Raw genomic sequence first — 16,202 nt, forward strand, 5'->3', positions numbered from 1 at the left:
TCCCTCCCTCCCTCCCTCTCTCTCTCTCTCTTTTTTTCTGTCGTCACGTAGTAAAAAAATTTTATCTTTTCAAATGTAATTCTAGTTCAATTACTAAAATGATCATTTATTAATATTGGCGAGAATAAAATACGAAGAATGCGTTCATTTTAATGCACTTTGAAAATTGACAAGTAAAAATAAATTATAAAACATGGCTGTGTGTTATTTAATATTGTTCTTTAATATTGTGTAAGCAATTAAAAATATGAATAATATATTTAATTTGTACGTGTATAAACATTTATAAATTTATAACATTGTGTCAGATCAATTCTTCTATACAAAAATAGTCTATGACATTGATAAAAAAATTAATACTTCTGCTTGTTATCATTGAAATTTATTGGCTATTTTACTAATACTTATTTGATACCTATATAATATATTCATGGGATTTATACATGTGTCGAATAATTTTAATTTTGATTTGTCATCTGTCTGTTATCTATCTTAATATTTGAGTCTTTAAGATAAAAATAAATATAATAATGAAACTGAAAGTAAAGTTCCTTCGAACTTAACTTTCAGCAAAAAACTTAAGAAGAAATTATGTGAATCAGCAGAGCGACTTATTTCGACGTTTGATTGACGGTTTTTGCATGCAAACTTGAAGTTTCAATATTTATCGCGAGTAAACAGAAGTGGAAGTTAGGTATGAAAACAGCAGTCTGTGGAGAGTTCAGGGAACATTCATTTTAACTTCATGAAATTTAAAGCATGAATATATTTTAAGATTATCTACGACTGATTTTAAGGAAAAATTAAGTACATATGCATTTAAGCACAACAATTTTGCCGACATATTTTAAGCAATGAAATATATGATAACATATCCGTGTTTGTCTGCTATTAAAAGATTTTGTGACAAATAATAATTCAAGATACAAAGAATCAATACTTTTATCTATTTTTCTCAAATAAAGTTATCTCCTATTATAAATTTAAAAGCTTGCAATTATGAGCCTGGTTTACATGCGACATATATCCGTAATTAGACTTCGTTTAGGCTAATAATTAAATTTTGAATATTTTTTCGACATAACATATGTAATTTTAATAAATAGAATTTTCCCCTAACAGTTTTTTTTTCTTCTAGATTATCCTATATACAGCTAGTCAATACGGTTGAAGAGAAAAATTGTCATTAAGAAGCACTCATTGTACAAGCCATTGCACAAAGCCGCTTTCAGTGCGCTCATTATATAATTGCTGATATAAATCGTAGCAACGTTTTTCTCCGAGTATTACGGAGCACATTAGAAATATCTTTCACGTTTTAAGCCCCTTTCCCGTCTTTGACAAATGAAATAACTTATGTAGCAGAAGAAATTCTGTATCGAAATGTGTCGAACACAAACATACTATTTTAACGTGAATTAAACAGTTTCGAGCTAAGAATTACGTTCATAATTATTTATATTCATCACACAGAAGTGTATAGAAGCGTTTAATTGTTACATACGCATAATTTTCTAATGTAAAATATTTGTAAAAAGAGAAATAAAACAGTCTGTATGATAAATAAAACCCGTTTTTCCACTAATTTTTTTTTCACGTTTTTCATATGCGCTTTTATTCAGAAATACGGTGTACTTCCTTTCGTTCTTCCATTATCTCAAGCCAGGATAAAATTCTGCGGCTCTTAGCTGCGCGGCGATCTCGAAATTCGTTGTCACGGGCGAGCAAAATCCTACTTGACGACCGAGCCAAGGCGGTATATAGCCGAGCTTTCTGAAATTTGCTACGCCCTGGAAATTCGGAATTCACCGCGGGTAACCCGCGAAGTGCCGAGCTGGCCCTCTCTACCTCTGAGCACCTTTACTTCACGTGTACCATCCGATCTCGACGTATCTTCTGCACTCTGCCTCTCATCCTGGCCCGATGCCTCCTTCACGACCGCCTCCTCGTGCTTTACCCGCCACTTTGCCCGCCACTAGAGCATAATCACCATCCTCTACGAAGACTGCGACGAGCCCGCAAACACAGCCGCGCATTCGGTAAACGCATTATCTTCTCTTTAAGCGGTACCCGATGACAGTCTCAGTGAAGATTATTTTTAACCACATCTGGAATTAATCGTCGTAAAGAAGATATTCCGGACTAATAAGAAACATCAGCTTTGTTAAGTGTGAGATGTCACCTGTATGCTTGTGATATTCACTTGAAAGAATGTACAGTAGCTGCTTAATTTAACGTAAATTTAAGTAACGTAATTTATCGCGAAAATAAATATTTATTGTATTATATGTATGCGTAAGAAAACCGTTCAATTTTCGATTACTATTATTAATCTGTAAAAATTCGTGCAAAGATCAAACTGGCAAAAACACAAGTTATAAATTTACTAATTAAATGTATTATCAAATTTTTTACAACATGACTTCTTTAATTTCTAATGTTTAAAAATTACTATTTTATATTTAAAACATCTGTTAGTTCATTATAAGAAAAAACAAAAACTTATTACTAAAAAAGCGACGCGAAAATGCTTATAGCTTAAATTATTTTCAAGTAAAAAAGCAAGTAGACAAATCTCCAGTTCCCCAATAGAAAAATCTTTGGTTAACTTCTCTAAAATTTTAATAACTTTTTTTGTAAAGAGCAGTGCAAGAAAATAAATAATTTAAACAGCAGAAATCTATCTTCGTCATAATAAAGATTTTTTTTTTTCATTCTGGTAGAGCCAAATCTGATATTTTTTAAAGAGTTTATTTGAATAGTAATAAAATTGATCTTCAGCAGAGCAGCCACTGATTTTCAACGACTAGTCTAAGTCTGGCAACCGTGATTGCGAAATGTTCAATTTATTTTATGTTGCAATAGTTCGACACGATATTATGCACATAATGGCATAACGGTAAGCAGTAATTGCAACTGATCCGACGACACTAGTTAACCTATTGGCCTAGACCTACGAGGCTATCTTGCAGTTGCAATGCAACTCCCCCGACTGGACACACGAAATTGTCTCGTATGCAAACTTTGTCCGGATCTGATTACAAACAGTATCCCCTAACGCCTTCGCTCTCACAAGTAGCCCGTTTCCGTATTAACTACATCAAACATGTATATAAATCTCTATCTTATCATTATTGCTTATTTGTATGCCAAAAAAGCGAAAAAAAACCTACTAAAGTTACAGCTACCAAAATCAAATCACAGGGGTAAAAAATAAATCTATTCCTTCCTTAATTGATACGCTCTCGTATTCATAGCGTTATACGCGTTCTTTCAGCGCTGTGCCTCTACTTTGGGAGCAGGTGTGATAACGCTCTGCGAGTCACGACCGATATGAATATTCGATATGCGCGGTTCATTCGTTGGGTGCATCAAGTGTGAAATCAGCGAGTGCAATCGCGAGAGGGTGAGCGTACTAAACTGAAAAATCGGCACCTCGAGATAGGTAAGGTTTATACGAGCTACGCTCGTTGAACAGTTATAAAATATCTCTATCAAATTTAAAGTTGATTTTTTTCACTAATCTTAAATTGAGATAGAAGCATGATGATCAAGAAAATGATAATAAAAATCGGGATTTGTAAGTGCGTTGTAATTGAGGATTTAAAACAATATTTCGAAACAGGATGTTGCTACATGCAGAATTATAATACGCTGTCAAATATAATCCGTCCAACAAATCAAAGGTCGAAAATAAAGTGAACTTTTTGACTCTCAATTTTTCGCTACGATTCTCTGAATCGTAATTACAATTATAGAAGATTTAAGCTTCATATTATGTACAATTTAATCCTGCAGTACGTGCAGCAGAACGTAATAAACGATTAGCCGTAAGCAAATAAACCATAACCAATAAAACAGGTAGATTAAAATCTGCTCCGATGAACTTAACAAGGACAGCATGTCGTGTTGCCGTCATAATTGAAAAATCCAATATTCCCCGAACCGAAAAGCGATGAAATCATATCAAAGCAAAATGAGTACCGAAACGTTTGAGAGTCTCTTCAAAGTTTGATTTTCTTCAGTTTGAGCTTACACGTTTGCGAATTTTTTCATTAACGTGAAAAATAAATGGATTGTCAGGAAATGGACGAGACATCGTACGTTATGAATAAAATAATCGTAGTTTGATATTAGGTGGATTAAATAATAATAATAATAATAATAATAATAATAATAAATCTTTCTCTGGAAATCCTGAGTCTCGTAAATTGAGTTGGTGAATTGAATATAGGTGAACTAAATCATCAATAAAAATTCATGCCTTTTACATATTCATTGTCATTTTGCATATATTTAATTTGTACTTTGATTTTTCGTCACATCAATCATTTCGATGTGTTTCGTATATTCGAATATATTTCCTACATTCTTTTATTATAAGTAAAAAAATATACCTATGCCGACCTCCATAAAAATGATGCGACAAACAGATCGCTTCTGCTGCTCGGCGCAAGATTACCGCTCCCGTTGCGATCTCACGTTGCGTCATTACTCGAGTCTTTTTTTTCTCCCCTCAGATACGCGAGAACGTGTGCATCAAGGATAATTCACGCATTAGGGGGTGCGCTTATGGCGTTCTTGCGGCCTATGGGCATGCCATCACGATTTCTGGCACAATGCGCTATTCTACTGTGATAGATATACAGCTGTAATGCCGCGCTGCCACCTACCCTCCTCCCCTCACCGACCCTTCCACCCGGCGCGGCGGCTCTATATTAACCCACGAGTGCCGGCTGCACAGACACAGAAATGCCTATACAGGCACAACGACGTGACAATACACGCGCCGGGATACGCGTGCATTAATATGCAGATGCGTGTGTATACGTATACGTGTACACACGGGGCCGTCCTGAGAATTTCTACTATTCATATGTAGATGCGTCTTGCGTCATTTTGCTTGAAAAACCGCCAAGTGCTCCATTACCGTCCGAGCGTTACCGTCGCCCTACGGATACGTCCGTTATATCGCGTCGGCGGTTAATTGAATGCGGCGATTATACTTTCAAATTATTGCTAATTACGTTTTAGCGTCGTTAATACGGTTAACCCCCCACGGCGTGTAAAAAAAACCTTTCTTTGCGACGCCCGGATTATCGTCTATCTCTGTTTGTCCAGGGCTTTTGACTGTCACATTTTCACGTCAACCCGCGTCAACGGAGGAAAACGTTTTCTACAATATTCCAATTTTCCATCAGACATTGTATGAATAGCACTCGCGACAATGGCCGGTAGTCACCGTGTTGCTTATCGGCAGTTTTCATTTCAATTATATCACATTTCAACAACGAAAAATTTACAAATAAGATCGAAACAATAGATATATGTATAATTTTTATATTTTATAAATAAAATAAAAAATATTATCATTACATCATGTATGCGCGTATAATAATGCGGTACATAAACATAAAATTAATTAATAAGTTTCCGAAGCTACGCGCGGAGCAAACCATTCGTACCACGTTACATCATTTTACGATCCAATTAACTCGGATCGATATCGCGATTATTAATTTATTTCAGCGGAGCTAAAAAGGTACACTCTTGATATACATGTAACACCGGTCGCGTTGTAAAACTTTGATGACGTTCAAGTAGACGTCGAAATGCGGCGTCCCGCCGAGAGTCACGATGGCAGGAACGATGAAGGGCTTTACGTGTGAAAAAAAAAAGACAAGAGCACTGCACCCTCTCCTCCGACCCCGACGCCGGTAACCTTTTAGCACAAACCGGAAGTAAGGGAGGCGCTCGTGACAACACACAATCGCGACGCGACGAGGGTCGTTCAACTATAAACGACCACTACAATTACGGAAACGCGCGCTAGGCCCTCTCGACTGGTTAAAGCGCCGCACAGAATAATTAAATGAATATACGCGCTACCATTTCGGATTTCCCTTTATTCCACCATACGTTTAATACGCGCTCGCGACCCGCAGCCACGTTCCCCTCTAAAAAGTGTTTCGCTGTAAACTTAATGACAAAGCTGAAAAATTAACAGATTGAGCTCCTAAAATGTATTGTTACCGCGAAATGTATAGATATAATGACACAACAATGCATACAAACACGACAAATAATTATATGGAGATTATTAACATCTCTGTTGTTTTAATTTATTGTTCTAATTTATTGTATAAAATATTCGTACAAATTTCACGTGAAGAAGCTTTATTTATAGATTTATGAATAACGATCATTAATTAATTATTAATATTAAACGTAAAATAACATATGACGAAATTTCGTCATCTTGGCAAGGTCTATTTGTGCCATGAAGTGCACTGATATGCGATGGGTGGCTTTAAGGTATTAGCGTCCTTCCAGACAATTTCGAACGGCCGCGTTCCACAGCCTGGACGCCATGCAGAAATTAAACCAATTATGCCTGTCAATTTGTGTACGCTCTGGTGGCATAATCATAGCACTTGAATCCCGTGCCACGTTGTTTGACCATTAGTGGGTATACCGGCTGTCAGAGCGCCGTTCCTATCAAAAGGACCCTCGGTATCCTACGTCGCATTTGCACTGCGACCGTTCTGTTTCGGTTTTGATGCCGAAATTAATCGGCCGATTAATTATATACTTAAATTAAAACTGCAGAAAATAATAAATTGTAAAACAAGTTTTCTTACAAAAAAAAAATAAGAGAAAAGTCAAAAGAAAGACAGAGATAACGTCGTACAATCATATTGCAAAAATCACGTTTTAACATTTTGATTTATCACTAATTAGATATCATGAAACTTATTTCGTAGCCTATTTGCTAATTAGATTTTTAAATATTAATATCAATTAAACATGATAAAATCTCTTGACGTTTCTCTAAAAGGCGAAACATTTATTTGCCGAAAACAACGCCGCTATATTTTGTCATTTATCTACATAGATGTAATTTAATCAACATTGGAAACTTTTAATCAACAAATTATCGTACAGTATAAAGTTTTAATTATTTTCTTCATCAAGAGAAAACGAGAGCGAAGCTTAAATTTAGGTCATACAAAAACAATAATTACAAGTTGCAATATTTTCCTTGTAGGATCGAAATTACCGTTACATTGAAAGATTTGCTTTCTATTATAATCTTCCAGACATTATAGAGAAGTTCCTCTTTCCCAATATTTACTCTATTGATGGTTCTCTAAAGCTATAGAGTATTATTTATGTTCGTAGATCTATTCGTTGCATTGCATTCCCCGAGTAAATCATTCCTGACTCGATATCTCAAAGACGCTATTGAGTAAAATATCGCACCGACGTTTCTTACGGCGACGTGATCGATGGCGGACAATAACACGCAACGCGCGCGGTTCGCCCAATTTGGCCGGGCACAGCGGCCATAAATTCGCGAACGGTCTCGACAGGGGCCTGTCTACCGAGTGGATAGCGGTACACCGTGGACATCAGTTTCGCGACGCGAGGGAGAAACAGAGAGAGAGAGAGAGAGAGAGAGAGAGACGGACCCCATTCGAGGAGCGCGCACTTGAGGCACTCCATCAGCTGCTCCTCGAGTAGGCTTTCGGCATCAAAGCGGCTCGTCCCTCAAACACGCTGGTAATGGGTCAGACTCGCTCGAGTGTCGTGGCTCTTGGAATCCCCTTGTCCTCCCGGAGCTAGGGCTTTCAAACCGTGCCTTCCTCCCCAAACCGACGCTCGCCCCCACCCCCCCTTCCCTTTCCTTCGGCAGCTAACCACCGTACTAAACCGCCAGACCACCTCCCCCGCGCGTACATGACCGCCGGATCTTCCCACCCACTGGGCTTTCTGAGCATACGTATTAATGCAGATTTCATTATGCACACCGCCAACGCCTAACCATGATCCAGCGAACCACCCTCTCCCCCTCCTTCCCTCCCGCCTTGCCGCCAAGTGTTTACGCGACCAAGATGCCGTTGTCGTCGTCGTCGTCGCAGCAGCTTGAATTATTCGTGTCCCTTTGACGCCACGGAACTATGCGGAGCCCTTCACCGCCGCTGATTAATCGCCCGGCTTTTTAACGCGCCGTTGCCGCTAACGACGCCACTGTTACATTTGAATGCAAATCGTGTAACGTGCTTGTGCGGTGCGCGTATAGCCGCGCACGTAGCTGTTGGCTCTTGCCTGATGGACCATCAGTAAAAAATGTTGATTTCCTTGCGATAGTCGTGAACGAGCTAAAGAGTAAAACTTATAATGAAAAAGATATCTACATGCAGATATGCACTCTGGGCCGAGTTACGCCGACGCATTATAAATTGCGATTTTGCCCGAAATTTCGATTTCATAATCGCGAGGGACGACGATTCGACGGCCGAGATTCGACATTCGAGTTAATTTTGTAGCGTTTGGTTCATACGTGCCAATGTGCTTTCAATGAAAGCGATCTCTTTCTAAATTGAGCGGGTAACTTTTGTCATCAAGCACACAAGCATTCTATTGAACACGGCATTATATACACATAGCTAGCATAATGCACCGTATGTACCGGTGCCGAATGTAATTGTGTTTGCTCTCTCCGCCGGGGGTACTGAATTAATGATCAATAAACATGTTATGCTCTCTTTATTGACTATAATGTTATATGCCGCGCGATTATCGTGTGTTATATTTATCTACCTAACATTCGCACCTTCCCGACTATCCCCTAGACTCCTGAATTCGGTGTTATAGCTCTGGAGTGCCTAATGAATGTGCCTTGTATTAATTAAAAAATACTGCACTTGGCTACGAGATAGTTTTATGAAATAAGATTACCTACTCTAAAAGTTCCTCTTTTCTCTCATATCGAATAGAAAAATAAACTCTATGTTTATATTAATGTTTTTTTCTTTAACTTGGTAAAAAAAAATGCGACCAACTCTTCTTCAACTGAGATCGATTTGGCAAGCGGAAAAGTACACCGAATCTACCCTTCTTGCAGCTACCAAATTAATTCACGTACGTTCTCACATAGTCGATGTCCTATACAGAGAAGCGGCGTGAGCTAGACGAAGGGGGTGGTAGACCGTGCGATGGTAAATGACTGGCTTTGATTCACGATGCCATTGAAAGCCCGTTCCTCACCGAGGACGCAAGGATATAATGGCCAGCCAGCCGCATTTGGCGCTTTTCCTGGCGTCTTGCTAAACAACGATGCGTTCATAACTTAACCCCCTTTTCTCTTAGTACATTAAACTATGACGTATCAAATTTTAACAGATACGGAGAAAAGGAAAAAATTGCGATTTATACGTACGCGCCCTACCACGAGCTTTTTCCTTAGCATGTGATTTGTTGGAAAATCTATGCTTGGTGCATCAAGATGAAAACTATGTATTCGGATGCCTGTGCACGTCGAAATAAAAATACACTCCTAAAACTCGGAAACTGCATATCTAAATTCCTCGTGTCCTGAGCTAGATGGTATTCAACATTCTTCCATTCATGTATCGCGCCTGACATCACACGCACACATCCGAAAGAATGTATGAGATCGATATTCTCTGAATTTTCCCCGTATCTTATATATCATGCTTTTGAATCAAATTGGAGAAATGGATTTTATCTCTAAATAAAGCTTTATCGATGTTATAAAGTAGTTCAAAAAGTCTTAAAAATTATTCCTTCGTAACATTATTTTGCTGAGAATAAATGTAAGAGAAATGTTCTTCTTTCAAAATATTATTCGATAAATAGTTTATGCCCTAATTTCATAAAGATTTTATTTCATTTATTGTGCTTTTGTTTCTATTTATTTCATTTATCATGCCATTGTATATAGAAGAGAGCTACTTTTATCAGAATTTCTGTAAATTGAATTCTGTATATTATAAAATGCTGCATTAAGCAAGATCGTACTTGGTTTCGAATCAATCCTTGAAGTAATAAATAATTAAAAATAAATTATATTAATTATATATAACACCATGAGACTAATCAGTATTAAATCCTCGATTAAATATACATCAATTTCAGACAATAAAAGAAGGAAAAAACAATTGCAATTATAAATTATTAGATAAAATCATTCTTTTTTAATAATTTATGAGATAATTAACATACTTTACATGTACGTTAATTATCTCATTAACAATTTTTGAATTGATAATAGTTCCTTCATAAATAAATTTTAATTTTTTAAATTATAATATAATAAGCTATAAATAAGAACTTTATTATTATTTAATGGTTCGTTTATTTAACAGTATTTGCGATACTTGAATTAAATAATCGTGGCTTTTAACTCATTACCACTATCTAAGAGGATTTACGATGAGGAAATTATTATTGGCATATTAAATTTTACGTACACCGAGGTTTAATAAATGAGAAATCCGTGTTGGTCGTATCATTGATTCGACATCCTACAAATGCATTTAGACTTCTTGATTATCGATTCTCGATAATTACCTCTGGTTGCACAGATTCATTAATCTGCCCTTTTTCGTCATTAAGAAAAAAGGATGGAGAAGTATCCTTCGACCTGTATTTACGAGAAGTACTAATCGATATTGCATTTCCGCCGATTCAACCGCGCTCGCGCGCTTTCGGAAGTTTAATTTTTTAGCAGACTTGGTAATACCGCTTGTGTGGAATCCGTTCGGCTGCATCCCGCTGCGAATTTTTTCCATTGCAATTTATCTTTCAAAGAATATCACACAATTTACTTTTATTTTTTCCCGTCCGATGTCCCTATTTTCTTCACATATCAATTTTTTTCATGAAGCGGGTTTAAAAAATTTTCGAATAGATCTTCCACAATCGTATTTGTGACAATTCTGTCTTAAAAAAGTTAACAAAACATTAGAATATATTGTAATTTTTCTTTTCAATTCTACGAATGATTAAATATTATCAATGTTTCATTACCCGTATTTGCTGTATTGATAAAATTTGATTTACAGGATTCTTCACTTAAATATTCCTACGTATCTCCATGAATTACATTTCAACCTGGATTTTCAATCTAATTTGCCTTCAGATATTCATCATCAATGTCAACTTCTCCTGTCATCTTCAATCATACTTATATTAAAATTACAAAGCGTTCTGCATCAGGAAATGATGATAATGCACTTCTATTTTTGATACGCTGTCTATCATCTTTTTCTTCCTTTAGATCAGCTGTAATTGAATACATTGCACTGCATTATCATTGCTTTATCTGTTTTGTTATTACACAAACAAAACAAAATTTGGTATGTATTTGTACATCTTTTCTTTATATTTTTAAAAACATAATTATATTCTAATCTACTTGTATAATTACGTTATCCGATGTCTTAATCAATATCTTTAATTGTTTTAATTATTGCACTGTATATCTCTTTAATTAACATATAACGTTATATTGTATTATATCGGCTATATTTTATATATATGTTTATTTATTAAGCTAGGGCTTTATTTACTGTGTTATAATTTATTAACATTGTAATCACATTCAATAGTTATATTGTCTTCGTCATACAATTATATTATAATGTATTTGTATTACAATTGGCATATATCAATTATTATAAATGGTATATGACATCATGCCTTAATTCATATTTCCACATACATATATGCTTTGAGTGTTATACTATATGTATTCTTATCTTTTAATATATATACATATATATATGTTATTTATTAATTGGGTGTAATTATATCTTGTTTTATTTTGCATTTACAATAATAAATTAGGTCTTAAAATTCTTATCCTTTTTTATTATCTTAATATATCTTTCTATATTTTATATATTTATTTTGTAGTTATTACATTCAAACTATATTAGTTACATGCTTATGTAATAATCAGATAAGAGACATCACTTAGCTGCAGCCTCATCAATCGCTTTGATGTTCCTTACTTGCAGCATAGGCATTATTTTCTCTGTATATTGATTAATGTAAAATTATTATCTAATGTCGTCAATAAAAAAACAATTATGCTTAATAAAGGTGTTATTATTATTATTATTATTATTATATACTGTTGCGATCTAAGCCAAAAATAGTAACAAAGTCATCATTGATTCCATTGTTCGGGTTATGAGCTTATCAATGATAGCTAATTGCGGTATCGTTTTGTGGATTTAAAAGAAAATTGAAAACAAGGAGGAAGAAGAGGTTAATATCGACTGCTTCCGAGAGAAATAAACAGGTCACAGTTAATTGGGCCGCCGTCATGTCCCGTTTATCGAATGTTTAATTTGTCTCATTACGTTGCCGGCACGTAATTAATTTCAATTAATTATATCGTCATTCCCAGGTCATCCTCCGCTCTCATTTTACGGCAATGATTCTACGTACAGTTCATTCGCGAATAAAATCACGTACGCCAATATGTAGAATTTTACGAGAGGGCCAGGAGCGCCACGTGCCCGTGTCACAGAGGCGGTCGCCGACTGCATTGCGGTTATAATTAATTGGCAAACTGCAAATTACATGATAATTCTAATTATTTGTCGCTTTGTAAAGCGATTGCTAGGATAATGGCGTGATTAGAATTTCACGATTGTCTGTACCGCGCGTTTGTGGTGGCCGTAACCAAAAACCCGGGATTGCAGTTGTAAGTATCGCTTTACTCTCGTAAAGCCGTAGAGAATAAACTATAATTAGTTAATAACGTGGACAACTGCGTGAACTTACAAGCGTGTGATATTTCTCAAATCTTAAAGTTTTCTACTTCACCAACTTTGTGTCGCGAAAAGTGCTTATTCTTTTTATGAAAATCAATGCATCTTTGCAATTTCTTTAACAAAATTTTATATCTTAAGAAACGTCTTAATTACAAATTGAATAACGCTAATTTTGGATTCAATTGTTACATGTACTGTTTTAAAGTACAGATTATTCAATTAGCATTTCGATGTAACGATTATTTCAAACGTTTTTTTATATATGTTTCAATTTCAGAATATATCTCTTTGCGCAATTCTATTCCATAGGCTTCTCCAAAGGAAAAGAGAATTCATTACGAGTGATATGGACATTGAAAAAATGCATCGCTTTAAAATTAACGTTCAAACTGTTCGTAATATATTCTGTCCTATTTCGAATGGTATCTATCCGTCGTTTAAAAAATGCAAACACTTTTGCATAGGCGTCGTGAAGCTGCAGTTCGTTTCGCTCACAATCCGAAAATGGTTTCTCTTTTCCTTTTTATTATTAACCTCTTTAATCCCTTCCCCGTGGGATTTAAGGAAAGGAATAATCAATGTATTCGGCTTTGTAAAAAATATAATGGATATCTCTGAGATTGCTACGAAACATCAATTTTATGTTTTATATCGAATTAAATATTTAAAAATTATAAAACGCCAATTTTTCTGTTAAAATTAATTAATACATTTAATCACACAATTACTTAGCACTTTTATAAAAATGCAGATTTTATTAATGATTTTATTTTATAATTCAAGTCATTAATTCAAATATAAGCAGATTATGGTACTAAGCGGTCCAAATATCTTTTATATTGTTTGTGCTACTCACTTCAGCAGGAAAAGCATAGTTATTAATACGATGCTCAGAGCCATGACCGTCGTCCATTCCGTAGTGAATATATATCTCTTCGAACTGGTAGTGATAGGCGAGCGGGCCACCCGTTATATTAACCCGTATCTTCGCCTCTCTGTCTGCTCTAAATACCAGGAATTGCCCAGTATTATGTAAGTGTCCGGAAATCTGAAAGCAAAATTGATTGAAGTTTGTTAGTACCAATAATAAACTTGGTGAGCAGAATGCAATTAAATAGATTCATTCAGACAGAAGTCTAATTGCATTAATTGATGGATGCCGAAAATGGAAATAAAGTTTGCTATGTACACACAAAATTTGTTCGTACTTTCTCGAGTAATACCAACAAAGAATAATAAACGTAATAAATTGTGATAAATTAAAAAAAATTAAATCATAGAATAATAAAGTCTAACGATATTTAATATATTAGTTGTATACTATATTAATTTATAGTTACGTCTGACATGAATATCTTTTTATTCGTAAGTCAGACTTTTGTCGGTAGTAACGTGAAAGGTTTTTAACACTAATTCGACTGCACTTTAGAAGGAGATTCACAAACAATGAGAGATTCGCATGCCTTATCGTAATGAGCTGCATAAGAGCGCGGTTGCAAAGATGTCTACAAGAAAGGGTGGTAACTCGTCGTTCGTAGGATAATTGATTAGGCATTTAATTGGATGGAATAGCAAAACCAGACACGGTGCCATGTCGCACAGGAGCTCGGCAAAGTGCAAGACGAGGCCGGGGAAGTCCATTTTCTTGTACGTCGCCGAGAACCTGAATTATGGCGTCATCAGTTAGAAATAATGAGGTAACCTCGGGGAGAAGCCAGCCGCGGAAGACACGTCGGCAAAAGTCGTCGGGAGATAACTTATTATTTTGCAATAGATTTTTGGCCCGCCTGACCTCCTTTCGATGCTCTAAACCTCTCGTCTTCCGCGCACAGCGATTTTCCTTCGTGAAATTTATTACATTAGTATAGTATCTTTTTAAAATTGAATTTCTCTAATAAATCGGTAAAAGATGGCAGAAGCCAATATTTCGTTACATGTAAAAGTAATCTTTAAGAATCTTTTAACGTCATTTTTTTTTTCAAGACACAATTTAGTAAAATGGTAAATCATTTAGATATAACAAACCAGTTACAATAACTTCGTATCGCGATGCGAAAATTCCAATCAACGCATAGCCCTGTCTAAGTTTAAGCAATCTCGACCATTACTTTCACTTGGAAAATTCCTTCGTCGCTGTTTCCTCCAGAATTCATTTAGATATGGGAGAGAACGGCGGCTCTCCCCCGCGATGACAGAGAGAAATGAACGCGAACAGGCGGCGCAACTTTCTCCCGGCGCGTAGAGGAGAGTCAATGGCGCATAACTCATTATTTCGCGATAGATTTCCACCCCTCCGGCCGCAGTGGAATAATTCGTCCGCCCCCTTCGTCTTTTTCGCCAGCTCGAATTCCTTTTTCTCTGGTACCAGGCGCCTCTGAACTTGGATCAATGGAGGCGACTTGGTGAGAGACCGGAAGGAAGACTCGCAGCGGAACACGATAGTTCCGCGCGATCTCGAACGGGCGCACAAAAGCCGCCCTTCTTTCGACGAAACTCAAAGTTCGGCCGAGGGGTGGATCATCTTCCAGCTCTACGCTCCCCCCTCTTCACCTCGTGAGCTTTCCCTCTTGCCGGTCGTTCCGCAAAGTCGTCCGCCACGGTCCGAACAATCGTCATTGCGCATTCTGGCCGGCTGCCGTAGAATCCACTCCCATTTTGTTCCCACAGGAGCTGCAGAATTCACGAGCGATGTTGGGGAGGAAATGGCGGGAGGGAAAACGGGGGAGGGGGGGGAGACATCGAGATATAAGAAGGCGCGTGGCGCCAAATCTTCTTAAAGTTCATCGACTTCGCGGCGCGGCGATGCTTCACGATTAATACCGGCCTTATACCGACGACTCCCTTTTTCGGGTAATGGGGATGCCGGTTGGGAGAAGTCGTGAGAATAATCGAGTTTCGCGGGAAGAGGTTGGGGGTAGTGCTTAGTTAAGAGCGCGCCAGACCCCCTGATGTAAAATCTAGTTCTCGCGGAGTGTTTACGAGATTGCCGAAACTCGCTAAATCCGTTTTCCATACGGGCTGCAATTTCGCGATTACGCTCTAGGGAATTCGGGAACTATGAAAAATGGCTTTAGTTGTATAATACGCGGCCTGGCAGGCCACGTTATGTCTGACCCCTTCAAGCTATCCCGATGTGATCTTCATTCGAGATCGCAGGCCGCAGTAGAAACGGACGGACTTTGGTCGTACGGACCGGACTGCGCGCTAAAAAAGAAAGGGCAAATCCCGATCAGAATTAGGTACTATCAGCCCGTACACCAGCGGAATCCAGCTTTCGCGTGAAACGGGAATCAAGGCAGTGGCGGAGGATTAGCGCCACGAAAGACCTTCCAAAAGCCGGTTACGAAGTCCAACATTGTCTGGTAATTAACACGAATCGAGCGGCCACCGGAATCGACCCTGCACGCGACTCACGTACATCCTCGCTCCCCCCCCCCCCCTCCCTCCTATCCCTCTCTTGGTACTCGGAATGCGAAAGGTTTCCTCTCGCTCGCGTGGCCCTTTTCCGCACGGTTAACCGACAGTCCGCTCTCTGTTTATAGGACGGTTAACGTCGTTTCGTGTGCCGCGCGACAGTTTCTTACACCGTTCTGCGATCGAGTTTATCGA

General features: G+C 37.4%; 1 protein-coding gene across 2 annotated transcripts in view; it reads right to left on the minus strand.

Annotated features, from left to right (window-relative positions):
- The window catches only part of LOC105833820 (carbonic anhydrase-related protein 10), a 132,012-nt gene that overhangs the window by 25,716 nt on the left and 90,094 nt on the right, over positions 1–16,202 (minus strand). For both annotated transcript variants that reach the window (XM_012675839.3, XM_036290472.1), the window contains exon 4: positions 13,450–13,641. In XM_012675839.3, coding sequence (XP_012531293.2) covers positions 13,450–13,641 — 192 coding nt within the window. The remainder of the gene's footprint in view (positions 1–13,449; positions 13,642–16,202) is intronic.

This window comes from Monomorium pharaonis, chromosome 8 (assembly GCF_013373865.1).
Source record: "Monomorium pharaonis isolate MP-MQ-018 chromosome 8, ASM1337386v2, whole genome shotgun sequence".
Lineage (NCBI taxonomy): Eukaryota > Metazoa > Arthropoda > Insecta > Hymenoptera > Formicidae > Monomorium > Monomorium pharaonis.